The sequence below is a fragment of the Rhinolophus sinicus genome, chromosome 1 (assembly GCF_057876585.1).
Source record: "Rhinolophus sinicus isolate RSI-liver-muscle chromosome 1, RSI-T2T, whole genome shotgun sequence".
NCBI classification, from domain to species: Eukaryota; Metazoa; Chordata; class Mammalia; order Chiroptera; family Rhinolophidae; genus Rhinolophus; species Rhinolophus sinicus.
Window position 1 is genome coordinate 35,930,899 of NC_142501.1, and position 17,857 is coordinate 35,948,755.

Here is a 17,857-nt window from a genome sequence, read left to right on the forward strand (position 1 = left end):
TAAAAATATTCAGCATCACATAGAAGAAAAACCTGAATACATTTCTGTTGCCATTTTTACCCAATGAGGAGGGGGAAAAAAAAACCAACAACAACATGTCTTTACTGAAATGCTCTTTTCCATAAGAAATAGCTAATAGTCCTCCAGCTTGTCAGTGTTCCTACCACTTTATAAATTTGATATTTTATAGCATGCCAGCTATTGAAATGATGGGATGGATTAAAGTAATTGCTCTAGTTTAGAAATGCTATAAGAGAGTTCATCAAAATGAAAGAGGTCAAGCCTTGGCTCTGTGACTTGCATGAATTCGGGCAATAATAACAAATAACAATTCCTGAGTGCCCATGAAATGCTAGGCACTGTGCTAAATGCTTTATGCGTATTAACTAATTTAGTTTTGACAATTCCAACAACTCTATGAGGCAGATGCTATTATCATTCCCATTTTACAGTTAGGGAAACTGATGTTTTAAGACATTAAACATTTGTGCAAACAAGGGGCGAAGCAGATATTTGAACCCAAACAACATAATTCCAACCCCCGCTTTCTTCACCTATGTCATAGCATTTCTTAGTCTCAGCTTCCTTTTCTATAAGAAAGGTATAATAACATTAGAACATTCAAAAAGATTACCCTTTACTGAGCTAAATATCTTATACTCATTTTGTTTTATTTCCTCTGCAAATGAGAATCTTACTTATATTGATCTACCTGAACAGGCATAGCCCATAGATTGGGACACAGGAACAAGAACCACATGAGTTGATTGGTTTCAATGGCAACCAAGTTATTGATCTGTCCCAGGGTCATCTCACCCATGGATAAATTCGATGTAGAGAGCCTAAGGATTTTATTGTATATCATGGCCTGCAAAAGAAAACAAAAAATGTACTTGAATTTCTAAATTTAATAGTCAATACTATATTTATTTATTTTCATTGAAAAATAATATTTTTTCAAAAGGGGGAAAAAAATCCTATAATGCAATCTTCAGTCAACCATTATTTTCATTTTAGCGTAGTTACTTTTAGTCCTCAACTAAATACAAACTTACTTTTGTTAGTGATATAATAAAAACATACGAGTATATTTAAACTTAACAATAGAAATAAGTAAAAGCAAGATTTCAAAATATCTTTCCTAATATATTACTGTAAAAGTTATTTTGAATTCAATGGGTTTATTAATCAGCTCTGTGTTTCTTTTATTAAGTAGGTCCTAGAAGTGTTGATGTTGTAACATCAAAGATAAAATGAAATGAAAAAAAGCTGAAGCCACTCACTACCCTTCCTATTATCTCTGCATTGCATTTTATCTCTGCATGGCATTTTAAAGAAACAAAGGTCATTCAAAGCTTGTACATACCAGCAGAGCTCCACGGAGGTTAATGCCAGTCTCTATTGTTACATAGTAAGAAGCCTGCAAAAATGTCCTTTGCAGAATAAGGGCCAAGAAAAGAAGAACTGCTAGAACATAAGCATTTTCAAGAAATTCCTTTGATGAGAGGGTTCCTGAAATCTTGTCCCAAAAGTAAAAAGACATAAATTAAAACTAGTATTTTCAATTATCTGTTGTACAATTTGCATTTATTAAATGACACATGATTTTTAAATCTAAAAATTCAATGTCTTTGTAATACAGCAGTGGAATGAGCCACAGAAAGGCAATTTTGGCTTTTCCTCACAATGTCCACAAAAACAAATACACATCAGTTCAATGCATAAAATCCCAAATTGATCAAGATAGCTGGAGATGTAGAAAAATAAAAGGTATATTTTAATTAAGAAAAAACTTGAGTATATTTTCTGCAAAGATATAGTCTACCTTGGTTAAACGGAAAGTAGTAAATGAAGATAGAGGTTAATTTAGCCTGTAATTTAGAAGTGGAAACTGATAGTTGGTCAGCAAGACCAATGGGACAGAAATATGATTTCTGTAGCATTAATTTAAAATAACTCTGCACAGTTGATTTTTTCTGATTCTCATATAGCTTAATTTATATTAATGAAATAAAATGTATAACTTGGCTATTGATTTCACCCACATGACACTTCCAGTGACAAAACACAACTTATAAAAACAATGTTTTAGTAGGAATATGACTTAGTCATCATAAGGATATACAAAAGTAATCGCTTTTTATTTATAACAATAGGATATGGTAACTTGCTTGTTAGAAGTGAGGGAAAAGTAATACTCGAAAAATGTGGAAATTCTGTTCCTTCTCAAAAACCACACGGTTAATATGTGTAAGTAATATGTGTAAGGAAGTGAGATGGTAGAAGAATTCTAAATGAAATTTAAATATCTATATGTAATTAGGCCACTAGGGCAAAACATCACAAAAGTGTATATTCAATGGTGAAAACATCTGCTCTACTTCACTAACAACTGAGCACTAATACATGCAAGGAACTGGACTAAGCACTGTGGGGACAAATATGAACTATTCACTGTCATTCTGTTTAAAGAGCTTACAACCTACAGAGATAAGCATATCCACAAACAATATGCTTCATTATAAATAGTGTTTATAATAAGTGCCAACATGAAGTAAACAATGTGTTAGGGGTGCACCAAGGAGAGTCAAATTTCAACTAAGACAATCAGAAAAGGCTTCCCTAAGAAGGCAGCATTTAATGCAGGCTTCGAAAATCCATAAAAAAAATTACAGTAAGTCAGACTGAGAGACTAGAAAAGGAAAACTGATGCATCTAGACTAGAGTTTCTACTATCAACTCCTACTGTGAAACTAAGGAAATCAACTCCTACTATCTTAGAAAGAGACTAGGAAGTTCATGATGCAGATTTTAAGAACAAAAAATAAAAAATTAAAAATTTGTAACAGGAAACATATTATATAGCCTCCAAAATAATAATAGCTAATAAAAATATCATAATATGACTTGCCCTTATCATTATGAATCAGGATGGCTTTTATTACATAAGAACAAGGAAATGAACATATTACAAATCACACCGCTAACGTTATTGGTCCTAGGCCTCTAAAAAAGTGACTCAGCCACCACTCATATACTCATGAATGAAAATTCTTTAAAGATTGCTATAAAGATCAAACAAAATAATCGGTGTGAAATTTCCGAGCATAGTTTCTGGCACGCTGTAAATGCTTATTAAATTGTTATAGGCTCTGAATCTGAGGAAAAATTTTGTTGGCCAGATCTATTCAACAAACACACAAACACATGATTTTCTCTACCAGGAAAATTATTGTTGTTGTCTTTTTTTTTTTTTTTTTTTTTTTTTACAAAGCATTCAATTCTCTATAAATAAGACTGTTTGAACTGCTCATAATAAAAAGTAACAATTACAATGAAACCTGGCAGTAACATGTCTACTTTCCTAAATACCACGAACTTACTACTGTTGTATTTGTCCCATTCTGGGTTTCATTGACACGCTGAACTATTCCAGAAATACAGAGAGGTCCAGCAAAACCCAGTAAGTCAGCAAGATAACGGAATGTGCTGCTAAGTAGAATCGGTCGCCCAAAAGCTCTGTACATTGCTAGCCATATAGATGGAGTCCGATTTGGATGATCTGCTGCTTTTTTCTGAAAGAAAACAAACAAACAAACGGATGAACAAAAATAAAATGACTAGAGCAGCAATTAATCTTAGCCACTATGGAAGTGCCTCCTGCTATTTCTGATGATATTTTAAAAGTTTATAAATAACTTTCATGAGTCCCTTGCAGTACGGTATGTATGATTCTGTATCCTTGCATCGTATGCAAACAGTAACTACTGAACGCATTTTAATGAAATAGAATAAAGAGTAACCAGGCCAGTTTTTCAAAGACTTTGTATTATTTTTAGTTGTCAAAGGATGACCCAAAATGTTTAAGGCCAAATTAATTTTAATTCCCTTTGATTTGGAAAATGTAAATGTGTCATGCATATACCAAATAACATTGTATGGAAGTGCAGGTAGTAAAGTACAAAGATCACGGTTACTGACAGAATAGTCAGGATTTCTGGAATTACTAGATCACCAGAGATTCACCTACCAAATTATTACAAGCTGAACAAAAAAGATCATCATTCCAACTTCTAACTGTTTCTCCTCCAAGTATTTTCTATCTCTGTGAACGGTAGATACTTTTTAAAGTTATGTTAGACTTGTGTTTCCAAGTTGTTCCTTAAAAAATGCAAATTGAAGAACGGCATGTATACTTAAGCCAACTAATGGCTTCACACATCTATAGTCATTTGCTGAAAAGATTTTAAGGCCTGAACAATCATCATAATTACACCTTGGAGAGAAGGTGAATAAAGTTTTCTCTTTGTGGCAAAGAAGCTAACCTAATACAATAGAGTCCAATTGTGTTTCATATTCAACTTTCTGTTAGATGAATAATTTGATTATTTTTAAAGTTTACTGATAACAAACATTAACACACCGAATTCAAGTTGATCTGTGTTATAAAGAGCACTTGAAAAACTTAAGTTATGCTTAGGCTATATTGTTAACCTTTAATTTAGCACAAAAGTTTAAAAAAATATTATGCAATACTTTTCCCAGAGGTGAAACCAGAGACATGACTCAGGTTCATTTGTAGTAACCATTTCCTGCAATATTAATTTCATAATACACATTTTTGACACAAAACAGGGGTCATTTTCATCATTTACCATAAATGTTTTGTTGATCTTAATTTAGAACAGCCAAAAACTCTACAACTGATTCACCATACCCTACTCTCTTCCAATGTTGTTGTGAATACTCATATTTTTAATTACAATAGTATTTGTAGATGATTCCCCTTTATATAATTTACTTTTCCAAGTTTGGAATTTAGAACCCAGAATTTTAGTTCCTTAAAAGTAACTTATTAATGAATATGATCTACTTTCTCTTTAAACAACAAAATTATTGACAAGATACTTGAAAAAAGACAACAAAAATTCCATGGATTATTAATCTTGTATAGTAACAAGGATTAGACATACATGATCATTATCTTGTATAGTAACTTAACTCTTACTTTCCACTTGGTCCCAGAGAAAAGACAGTGCTCTCTCTATGCCTCATGTATTGACTGGGCAACTAACACATATTTCTGGTTTATTCTCAGTAGCCCAATTAACATGACTCAAAACTACTGGGAAAGACAGGTGAAGAAAATCTGCTCTTCCTTAACTACAGATATTATTTAAACTTAGTGCCTTTATGTTTAATAGGCCCATTCTCTACAATTATCGACAACAGATACTAAATTACCTTTTGTTCTTCATATGCATCTTTCAGGCAAACATAATTTGTCACTGCCCTCATTGCTATTGGTAATTTTCCAATTGCTTTCAGATCAATAGGCTTTTTATGAGCAGATATGATAAGTGTGTTCATCCACCAGTAGGTTGCTTTTGACAGTAAATTCACAAATGGTTGAAGAAATCTCACACCCAGATCCTGGAGGTCTTCAGGAGGTTTTACTTTCTGAGGATTCATGAAGAATACATATCTCTGTGACAAGAAGAATTCCACAGAATAACAATTAACCCGATTCTTTTTCTACATATGAAAAATAAAATTTTAACTTTTTCAATATTTTCATTTCAGGAGGCTAAAATTTATATTTTCATACCACTTTCCATCACTTTTTGAAATATTCTTTAAAATATTTCCCTTTTGTTGTGAGTAGATTAACTAGTTGAATTCCAGAATTTTACATTTAATCCACTTGGGGCCAACTCTAAAAAATCAATTATCCCTTTAAAAGCTAGTTATTACTAAAAATCAATTGTTCATGATACCTTGTAATAGAGTCAACTAAATGAAGATTTTTATATTCTTTAGATTATGAAAATATGTTATCGACACCACTGTTGACTCACTCTGTTACTTAGTGATCTGGTTGATGTCAACTGACTGTTCTTTACTATTTATTACAGCAAGTATCTTGCCATTCAGAGCAAATTCAAAGTGCTCTGATAGAAAATGAATATTGAAAAATCAGTCACTAATATGTCACACAATATAACCGACATCATTATGTGGTAGAAAGCACAGTAGATTTGTAATCACAGACCGGATATGAGTCTTAACCATGTTACTTTGGATGTAACAAGAGTTAACCCTACAGAAGTTTTTTCATCAATGAAATCAGCAACCTAGATTAGATTATCTTCTTTTCAGTTGGAAATTTCCAAGAATACATTAGTTTGATTAACCAAAATTTGCTTTGGATCAATCACAGATAATGGAATGTCCTGATGAAAAAAACTTTACCTACAATATGAACTAAGCATAATGTTTGGCACATAACAGGCACTCAATCAATATTTGTGAATGAATAGATTCCAGGGTCATATTGAGATTTCTGGAACATTAATGATCTGAAACTTAGTGATTAATTCAACTTTATAATTATACACATAGATGTCATACATTTGTTCATCCTCTTATACTACTGATTTCTAGCTGACTGCCATCTTTAATATTGGGGTCTTGAATTCTAGTAACTAAACAAAATACATCAGACACTTACTCTGACCCGGATGACGTTGATCTCCACAGCCATCAGGAGTCCATTCAAGATGACCATTATGCCTGTAATGCAGAAACGCAGGTCTGATACTCCCCAACCAGACTGCCAGTACTTGACCAATTTTATGGTTTTCGTAATAAAGGCCATTACCCAATATAGGAATAGGGCTGGAAAAAGAAAAAGTGAAAAGAAAAAGATGCAATCTTTCCCTGATATTTTTTAAAACTTCACTGAAATTTCAATATAAATATGTTTTTTAATAACAAAGACAATTTTAAATACTCTATTTCCAGACAATTTGTTAAGAAAATAACATACATGCTTGAGTGTACTTTTGGAGCTTTGAAGTGAAAGTATGGTACTGATTTATTAATAATTTTAGTTTTTAAAAATTTATTTTTAAATTACTGTTGACATATTATATTAGTTTCAGGTGTACAAAACAACATGTATATACATATTACATGATTAGACATGTATATGCCTCACAAAGAGATCACCCAATAAGTCTATTTCCCCTCTGACACTGTACATAGTTATTACGATATCATTAACTATATTTCTTACGCTGTGCTTCATATCCCTGTGACTATTTTTTCCAATTATAGTTGACATTTGATATTATTTTATATTAGTTTTAGGTGTACAGCACAGTAGCTAGACAATTATATAATTTATGAAGTTATCCCTCCAGTAATGACTTTAAAATGTTAGTGCTTTCACTCCAATTATATGTAATAGGTGTGCAACTATAAGGAAACATGTAAGTAAGGATAGCCACACTCTTTAGAACTTATCTGTAATTCTGTAGACTTTAAAACTGGCTTACTTTTCTGGTCTTGTTTTTTAAAAAGCCCTGATGATATTCCTTGAAAAATTCACAAGTTGGTATCTGTGTAACCTATCTATTAAGTTAAGTATGTTGAAACTTCCAGGGATATGTCTAACAGCATTACCCTTGAATTATCATGGCATCCATGTAGTTATGTAATAAGGTTTTGCTTTATGGATCAGCATTCAAGTAGTGAATGGCCTAGCTCCTTTAAAATACCACACACTTCCACAGAGCACAGAGAACAACGATCCTATAGGGCAAACCCAGGCAGCAAGAAGTCAGGTCAAAAAGACAGGGATCTACATCATCTCACAACCACAGCCAGAATATTGTAGCAAATATAAGATGGAAGCAGAAACTTTCCTCAACATCTGTTGTCAAGGATTCAGCACACTTCGAACTTTAAATAAAGGTCAATACAAATGAATATGGGATGAGGAAGAAAAAATCTAAAACACACATGTGAAAATACCTTTTGGACATACTTAGCAAAGCAAGAAAGTTTAAGGATGATCACAATTTCCTTAGTGAAAAAGAACTGAATTGGCATATAAACTCATAATGTTTATCTTTTTTAGCTTAAAATGTAGAGATTGTCAGAATGGATTTTTTTAAAAAAATAGAAACAGACCAAATTACAACATACTACCTAAGGAGATTCACCTTAAAAATAAAGGAACAGCAGATTGAAAATAAGTGGATGGAAAAAGATACACAATGAACACAGTAAGCATTAGAAACCTGAGGTGGCTATACTGGTATTAGATAAAGTATACTTCAAGACAAAGACCATTATTAGAAACTTTTAAAACTTTAAATAATGACAAATGTGTCAATTTTTCAGAAAGACACAACAATAAAAATACAGATACGTCTAACGAAGACTTTGAAGATCTGAACACTATCAACCACCTTGAACTATTTGATACTTATAAGGTTGGTATTTAATATTATAAAAATATACCCCAAAATCTTCAGAATATACATTTTTGTTAAATGTACATGGTACTGGTACTGACTATGTCCTCAGGAAACAATGAGTAATAAATTTAAAATAACTAAACATATAGAGCATGTTCTCTGACAATAGTGAAATTAAATTAAAAATCAAGAATACTCTGGGTGGTGAACACACTATGTGATATACAGATGACGTATTACAGAATTGTACATCTGAAACCTATGTAACTTTACTAACAATTGTCACCCCAATAAACTTTAATAAAAAAAAATAAAATAAATTTTAAAAAGTATGGAAATAGAAAAAAAAATCAAGAATAAGTGTATTGATTTTCTATTGCTGCTTAGCAAATTGTAAAAGGTATAGCAACTTTAAAGCAATACACATTTATTATCTCATAGTTTCCATGGATCATAGGTTTCCATGGATTCAGGGTGCAATCCAGATGTGGACTAGGGCTGCAGTCTCAACAGATTTGGTATCCTTATCTTTGCCATACCTTATTGGCTAGCAACAAGTCATAGGTCCCACTCCCACTTAAGGGGTGAGGATTATATAGGAGGTGAACACCAGGCACACAGATAACAGAGGTAACCTCTGGGTCTTTCCATACTATAAGATATCTAGAACTCTCCAAATACTTGGAAATTAAACAATACATTTCTAATTAACCACATATTAAAGAAGAAACCACTAGGGAAATTAGAAAATGTTTTAACTAAATTATAATGAAAATATTACAATATTAAAAATTTAAGGATTCCATAAAACAATACTTAAATGAAAATGTAAGGCTTTAGATATTTATTTTAGGAAAAAAGACAGGTCCAAAATCAATGATCTAAGTTTAAAAGCTAGAGAAAGAAGAACAATGAACAAAATAAATAAATAGAAATAAAAACAATAGAGATAAAAGTAGAAAGCAATAAAATAGAAAACAAATAATTGAGAAAATGAACAAACCCAATAAGATTGATTTTTTTGAAAAGATCAAGAAAATTGATAAGTCTGTAGTTAGCCTGATTAAGAAAATAAGAATACAAATTACCAATATTAGAAATTTAAAAAGAGCTCTCCTTACTTATCCTGTGTACTTAAAAAGTGTAATCAGGCAGTATCTTGAACAACTTTATGACAATAAATAAAAAACTTAGATGAAATGGAAAATTTCTTGAAAACTGTAATTTACTAAAACTGACCTAAGAAAAAATAGGTACTCTGAAGAATCTACATATAATAAAGAAATAAATTTATAATTTAAAGTCCTCCCTTAGTTAAAACTACAGACCAGATGACTTCAATGGTGAATTTTACCAGACATTAATGGAAGAAATAAAATTAATCTCATATCAAGCCTTTCAGAAAATAGAGAAATAGAGAATATTTTCCAGTTCATCTGTATATCTAAAAACCTGATAAAACTATTGAGAGAAAAAAACAGACCAATAGCCCTTAAAGCATACTATAAAAAACCTTAACAAATAAACTCTTGTAATGTATAGCATAGATAATATATCATGATCATGTGTGGCTTAGTCCAGAATGCATGGTTACTTTAGCATTTGAAAAATCAATCAATGTACAGCAACAGAAACACAATGTATTAACAGAAATATAACTGTTGCAAAAAATGCAGAACAAATCTTTAATAATTCAATATTTATTAATGATTTCAAAAACTCTATAAAAAGCTCTGAATAGAATAAAACTTACTCACCTGATAAAGGTCTTATATGAGGAGCTTATAATTAACTTTATAATTAATTATGAAAGACTATTCTTCCCCTAAAGTCAGAAACTAGTCAAGGATTTCACTCCCACCATGTCTATTCTGCATTTGACTGGAGTCCTTACTTTACTGTCGTTCAACATAGCAAGAAAAAGTAAAAGAAAGCATGAAGTCTGAAAAGAAAAACTATAACTATCTCTATTTTCAGATGATGTGTTTGTTTACATAGAAAATACCAAAAACTGACAAAGCAATAATTAGAAACAATAAGTAAATTTCCAATGTGGCAAGATATAGGATCATTATACAAAATCAGCTGTATTTTATACAATGGCAGAAAAAAATGGAAAATGAAATTTAAAATACAATTATATTTATAATAGCAGTGGTAAAACAAAAAAGCTGGTAATGAATTTAATAAGACATGGAAGATTTCTACATTGAAACTATAAAACATTGCTAAAGAAAATGAAAGAAAACCTAAATAAATGAAGAACGGATTGTGAAACTCAATATTTTTAAGATGTCAATTCTCCCCTAAATTGTTCTATACATTCAGTGTAATCACTATCATAATCCCACCAGGATTCTTTTTTGTTTGTTTGTTTGTTTGGTTGGTTGGTTTTTTGGTAGAAACTGACAACCCGATTCTAAACTGTATATGGCAATGCAAAAGAACTCTCATATCCAAAGCAGTAAAGTTGTATGATTATAATATATGACTTCAAGACTTTCAAAGCTATACCCTGTATCCCTGAAAATAAGACCTAGCCGGACAATCAGCTCTAATGCATCTTTTGGAGCAAAAATTAATATAAAACCCGGTGTTATATTATATTATTATATTATATTATATTATATTATATTATATATTACATTACATTACACTACACTACACTACATTACATTACATTACATTACATTACATTACATTACATTACATTACACCCGGTCTTATTTTTAGTAAAATAAAACCAGGTCTTATATTAATTTTTGCTCCAAAAGATACATTAGAGCTGATTGTCTGGCTAGGTCTTATTTTCGGGGAAACACAGTAGTAGTCAAGACAGAATGGTAATGGCATAAAAAAATCCACAAATAGTTTAAAGGAGTAAAAAATATACAGCCAAGAAATAGATTAGACATAAACAGTCATTTGATTTAATTTTTTACAGAGGTCCTAAAGCAATCCAATAAGAAATGGAGTCTTTTCCATAAATGGTGCTCAAGCATAAGGATATCCATTTGACACCAACCTCATGCCATATACACAATTAATTTAAAATGGATCATAGTTCTACAAATAAAAGCTTATACTATAAAGCTTCTAAAAGAAAATATGAGGATATGAGGGAAACATATTTTGAGGGAAAGCAAACATTTCTTAAGACACAAAAATCAATAACTACACATGAAAAAATGATAAATTATACTACATCAAAATTAAAATCTGCTGCTCATCAAAATACCCTGCTAAGTAAATGAGTACACATACCACAGACTGGGAGGCAAATATTCTCACAACATGTATCTGATGACTGTAAAAGGACTCCTACAGCTCAATAATAAAAGTGGAACTCAATAAAAAGTGGGCAAAAGATATGAATAGCCACTTCACAAAGATAACACATAGCCAATAAACTCATCAAAAAATGCTCAACATCACTAGTCATCAGGAAAACACAAATTAAAACCACAATGTGTTATCAGTACACGGTACATAACCACCAGCATGGCTAAATTAGAAAATCAAGATCATCAAACTATGGTGAGCATATGAACAACTGGAATTCCCATACATCATTAATGTGACTGTAAAAAAACCCTTTTGGGAAAAGATCCTGTGGTTTCTTACAAATATAAACATTTACCTACCTACCCCATGACCAAGCAATTCCACTCCCAGGAATTTACCGAAGAGAAATAAAAACATATATCCACAAAAAGTCTTGCACACAAATGTTTATAGCAGCTTTTTTGCATGATAGCTAAAGCCTGGAAAGAGTTCAGGTGTATATCAACAAGAAAACTGTGGTATATTTATAAAAGGGAATACTCAAGAATTGCAAGAACAAAATACTAATCGATACTACATTATAAATGAGCCTCAAAAAAATCATGCTAAGAGAAAGAAGTTTTACACAAAAGAGTTTATACTCTTTTCTTTTTTATGATTGAATTTATGTGAAGTTCTAGATCAGGCAAATTCAATCCATGGTGGGGGAGAAAAATCAGATAAATATTTACCTTCCCTCAAAATATGTTTCCCTCATATCCTCATATTGTTGTCTCTGTGGATGTGAAAATAAGGATCGACTAACGGGTAACGAGCACAAGAAAACTTCCATGGATGATGACAATCAATGCTCTCTACAGGTGTATACATTTAGCAAAATAAGATTTCTATACTTCATCATGTAAATTTTATCTCACAAAAAGAACTGTAAACAAGTATTTAACTCGTTAATGATATGCATGCTGAAATAATCAGGGGGTGATGCATATTAATGTCTGCAACTTACTTTAAAATGCATCAAAAAATAAGACGGTTTGATGGATGAACAGAGGGATGAAAAGATGTAGATATTGATAAAATAAATAGAATAAAATGTAAATTGAAGAACCTAGTTGGTAGATATATGAGTATTCACGTAATTATTTCAACTGTCTGTATGTTCGGTGATGTTCCTAATATAATGTTAAGACAAAATTACTAGTTTTGTGATATTAAAATGAGTGTGATTTTGCTAGATCCAAATATTTCTCTCCTAAAATAAGGAGAAAGTTAGACTGTCTTTAATCTCTAGAAGTCCTTCCAGAAATATGATTGAATTGTGCCCTCTGCCTTTATCTACATAAAAATTACAGCCAGATTCTGATCACATTTCCTTCAAAATAACATTAAAATGCACCTTTCCTTTCTAATTACATCTTATACTTTTATAGCATCATCAGTTTTCATAAACTTGTCTAGTACATCGAATTCCCAGTGCTATGTATACTTTTTGCTGTTGCCTGTTGGAAACTTTGAGCTTTTTTTGGCACCTTCATAAAAAGATTTCTATGATAATATCTGCCTGGCATTTTGTACTGAACAGCTTTCTACTAAAATAACTCAGATTTTGACAAGACTTTTAAATTAACATTTAACCCTGTCTACTTGTTTTATTAGATTACCTTTGCCCAATCAAATAATGCAGTACAACATAAAATTAAATCATCAGTAACTTCCTCTTATCCATTTTAAATTTTAATGTCATCTGGATAAGCAAATCATGTATGTGTGGTTTAATTATTGCTTTTCTTCATTTCTGTATCAGTTAGTCAATGTCATTTTCACCTTGTATCAATCAAATGAAATCTATGAACATTAAAAAATTATAAGCATTCATTCACACACACACAGCTCTGTCTTCAATTTTAGGAGATTCACAGGCCCCCTGAAGCCCCATCCATGATCCATGTTCTATACCTTCCTCTCAGCTCTCTATATGAAAGTGTACACCAAGGAATGCTAGGATGGGTCAGAGTATTAAATATAAGTAATTGGGATGAGTTATATTATTTCAGCCTAAGGCAAAAATTAAATTAGGAACATTTTAGTTAGCCTCCAATTTCTATAGGAGGAAAGAGAGGCTAAAATAATAACGCTAGGCCTGATGTGCATGTGAGTGGCAGTGCTTTGGGGCACTGCTTCTCAGGACAACATGGTTTTCGGGATGCCATGAAAGATACCCTGCTGCATGGAGTCACCCCACCACCACCATGCCTCAGGAGCAATTCTAGGAAACGTGCGACACTCCCACAGTACAAATGACAGACATGAACCTTTGGAAAATGCCTCAGGACTCCAAGCCAAAGGCAGAAATACATGGAACTAGACGAGGTGACTTCATTGTGGGGCTGTACAGCAAGAAACCTCCTCGTAAGAGCTCTGATTCTTAGAGTACAGCTTCTGCAAGCCAGAAGGCCAGCACATTCCCTGCACTGTCTTCTCGCCACACACCAACACATCCTGAGGGGCATTCAGTGGAGAACAGATGTCCTTTTCACAACCAGGAGCAACTCAGGTTATCTTCATCTCCATATTTATTGGGGGACTACTAGAGAATTAATCATTGTTTCCCTGTGCTTCTCAATCCCAACCCACTCTGATAGCATTTACTATGAGGAAAAGGAAAACAAATAGCTCTTTGGGGGAAAAAGAAAAACACTTGGTCATACTTACCTAAGAGTAATTTAGGAAAATTTGATGTTTCGATATTATGATAATATACTATTGATGTTGTAGTGGCCACAAATCCCATCACGGCCGGCATGAAGAGGTGGAGATGCCGTGAATCCCGCCGTCTATGGAGAGCAGTACAGTATCAGTGTCTATAGCTGATGATTCCAGGTAGTCTTTCATTTTGTTTCCAATTTTTTCATTAAACCTCTCTCTTAGCATTAAGAGATTTAAAATACAAGATGCAGTAATATGTTTAAAATACAGAGTGCAGTAGTAGTTGCTAAGAGAACATATAAAGGAAGACTGTTGGGAGACATAATCCTGCTGAAAGCATCTCTCCTACATGGAGGGCTAGGTAAACAAAACTAAACAAGACCTTAAAATTCTTACAACAAAAGCAAATATATAAGTACTACTATACTGAAGGGCAGATATGCTGAAATAATTTAACACCTACAGCAAGTAAAAACAATCAACTGAATATGAACTCTAACGTATGTGAGAAATATGGGGTTTTTTTTACAGCTTTCCTAAACTTTTCAGTGATTTCTCCTTTTTCATTAATTCATTGAACACATACATGTTTGCTGGTCTAGGCACTGTATTAGATTCTGGGATGCAACAGTGAACAAGACAAGATACAGTTTCTGTGGTCACAAAATCTAGTTTACTGAGGATAGCAATAATAAATAGTAAATTATAACACAGGTGAAGGGATTGTGGGCAAATACAGGGCTAGTGTCTGAGGCAGAAAACTTTGTGAAGGAATGGACTTCTAAACTGAGACATCTCAAGTGAGAGAGAAACTGCTACCCAGAAGAAGAAGAGAGGGGGCTGATCCAGGCAGAGGGTCTAGATATGTTCAAGGGTAGTGCAAACAATTCAGTATGATTACGAGGAGACCAGGCTTCATTCTCAGAGCAATAGAAAGCTTCAGGTGTATCTGAAATATGACAGGACAGATTTGCATGGTAGACAACCCTCAACTCCATTTGCATTAATAAATGTCACACATTTAAACTTTCATATTTTCTCAAATTACTTAAACATATTAGTACACAAATGGTATAGAGAAGCACGTAACTAGTTTGAGAGTGAGGAAAAGAGGAATATTGGGAAGGTCATTTCAGAAGATGTATGGTTGACAAGGGGAACTGAAATATAAAAAGGAATCCACTAGTCAGGAAAGTGGTAGAAGAGCACTTTAAAAAGAGGGAACAGAATGTGCAAATGCTTAGAAGCATGAAACTGTGTAACATGCTCAAAATTCCAAGTAGTTTAATGTTCCTTAAATAGAAACCTGAGATAGGATGTACCATGAAAGGCTTTGTATGTCATGATAAGGAGCTGGAATCTAATCTTGCAGGAAATTGAAATGCTTTAACTGGTAAGTGGCACGGTCAGATTTGGGTTTTAGACAGACCAATCGGCAGTAATGTGGATGATGGAGCTGACAGGTAGTGTGTGGGTTTGAGGTGAGGGGAGATACATAGAAGGAAAGAAAGCAGTTAGCAAAGTGCTGGTATAGGCAGGTGAGAGATGATGAAAGCCTGAGTTAAGCTTTGGCAGCAGAAACATGGAGGAAATGATAGATTTGAAAAATATTGTCAAAATGGACAGGACTTCAGTAGTGTTAAGGAATGAGAGTGATGGAGATGTAGAGAATGATTCCCACAGTGCCTGGGTGGATGGTGGTATGAACAAATAAGATTTTAAGAGGATGAGCAGATTGGGGAGAGGAAGCTAATATGATTAGGTAGGAATGTGTGGATTGTGAAAGTGTCTAATAAACATGCAAAGAAAGGTGTCTAATAGGCTAGTGTATGTAGTGATTTTAACATCATCAGTGATAAATTTGGAATCATTAATACAAACATGGTAATGAAAATATGAAAGTACTATGATAGCATAAAAGCTGGCTTAAAAACCACCCACTACCTCCCAAAAGTAGTTCAAAATCGTCAGAGAAAAAGTAGGAAATAAATATTACATAAGTACAGAAACAAGAAAATGTTTCTGCTACTCCTTAATTATTGAAATGAAGAAAGATTTTAAAAATCACTTACTTAATATTTAGCAAATTTTAAAATGACCAGACTACCTACGAAAGCCTGCAAAATATTGTCACCACATTTTACAGCCACATCAGGAAGAAAGTTCTAAGCATATTCAATAAGAAATGACTATAATAAATAACTTAAGTAGTCAATTCAAGAAGTTAGAAAAAGAATAAAAAATACATCATTAAAAAGAAGCAATAATAAAAGATGAATAAACATAGCAGCAGCTACCATAAGGTTTTATATTTACTGGGCATTTTTTTTATTGGGGATTTAAGGTGTTTTTTAACCATGCCAGTATTTTTATTAGGATTGCTATCAGATTGTTAGTGCTCCACTGAGAAAGGTGTATATGTTTTGAGTGGTTGCCCCAACCCTATTCTTGCCCTTAAATTCTATTATTTTTAGAGTGTGATTCACAGATCTCAATGTTCTGGTAGAAGCATATAGATCCCATGATAGCAGAAACTCTTTAGTCAGAAAGTTAGGAAGAAAATCAAAAAAGCATACATCACGAAGGACAAAAGAATAATTTCAGAAAAGAGAAAATGATAAAAAATAAAAACCTAAATGAAAACATAATAATAGTGAAGACTTTAATACACACTTTTATAATTTGATAGATTAAATAATATAAAAATAATCAATACACAGAACTTTAGTAATCAATCAGAAAACTCAATAAAATTTTTTTCTCCTACAAAGAATATATAGTATTTTCTAACACTCGTTAAATACTTGTAAAACAATCAAATATTTTATTGTAATGAAAATGTTAATAAATTCCAAAAGACATTCATTCAACAAATTACATGCCCTAATAACATACCTATCAAATTAGACTAAAGAGCTAACTGAAAATGATTCCTACTAGAGTATCTAAACCAAATCACAAATTATTTAGGTAGAAATAAAAAACAGAACACATTACAAGTACCTGTGCAAAACAGATAAGGATATTTTAAAAGACAAATTAATCACTTTAATATTTGTATTACAATAAAAGAAAATCAATTATTCATTTAGGAAGGTCTTTGCATTGTTTTGCTAATTATAATGAGCACTAGTGGTATTTTAAGTAAAAAATAGTTCATAAATTTTTTGTTAAAAAATAAAAGAAAGAAGGAATGAATGATCAGCAGCATCAAATGTTATAACTGTGTTAAGAAGGAAAAATTATCTACTAAGTTGTCATTAATATTCATTGAGATTCTTGTAGAAGCAGTTTCCAGAATAGGACAAGACACTGAGAAATCAGACTAAATCTTTGGGTTCAGAAGTAACTGGAAGATGACTTTTGAGAGGCTTAGATAAAAACAGTAATGGGAAGAGGTCTATAGCTAAAGAATGGGAGGGGGTAATGCAAGACCATGGATGTACTTCAGCTTGTTTTTAGCATGGGTCTCTTGTATGACAATCACAATAAAACAAGGTTCTGCCATTAGCACATGCCCTCATCACTATAAGTTCAGCCTCTATTCTAAGACTGAAACTACACATCAATCGTGAGGCTAAAAAGGCAAAGTCATCCTT

General features: G+C 32.4%; 1 protein-coding gene across 9 annotated transcripts in view; it reads right to left on the reverse strand.

The window, feature by feature from the left end:
- The window catches only part of ABCC9 (ATP binding cassette subfamily C member 9), a 107,781-nt gene that overhangs the window by 81,165 nt on the left and 8,759 nt on the right, over positions 1–17,857 (reverse strand). For all 9 annotated transcript variants that reach the window (XM_074325936.2, XM_074325939.2, XM_074325938.2 and 6 more), the window contains 6 exons: positions 14,265–14,386; positions 6,512–6,678; positions 5,245–5,487; positions 3,384–3,575; positions 1,367–1,519; positions 713–868 (listed from right to left, as the gene is read on the reverse strand). In XM_074325936.2, the coding sequence (XP_074182037.1) occupies positions 713–868; positions 1,367–1,519; positions 3,384–3,575; positions 5,245–5,487; positions 6,512–6,678; positions 14,265–14,386 (1,033 nt within the window). The remainder of the gene's footprint in view (positions 1–712; positions 869–1,366; positions 1,520–3,383; positions 3,576–5,244; positions 5,488–6,511; positions 6,679–14,264; positions 14,387–17,857) is intronic.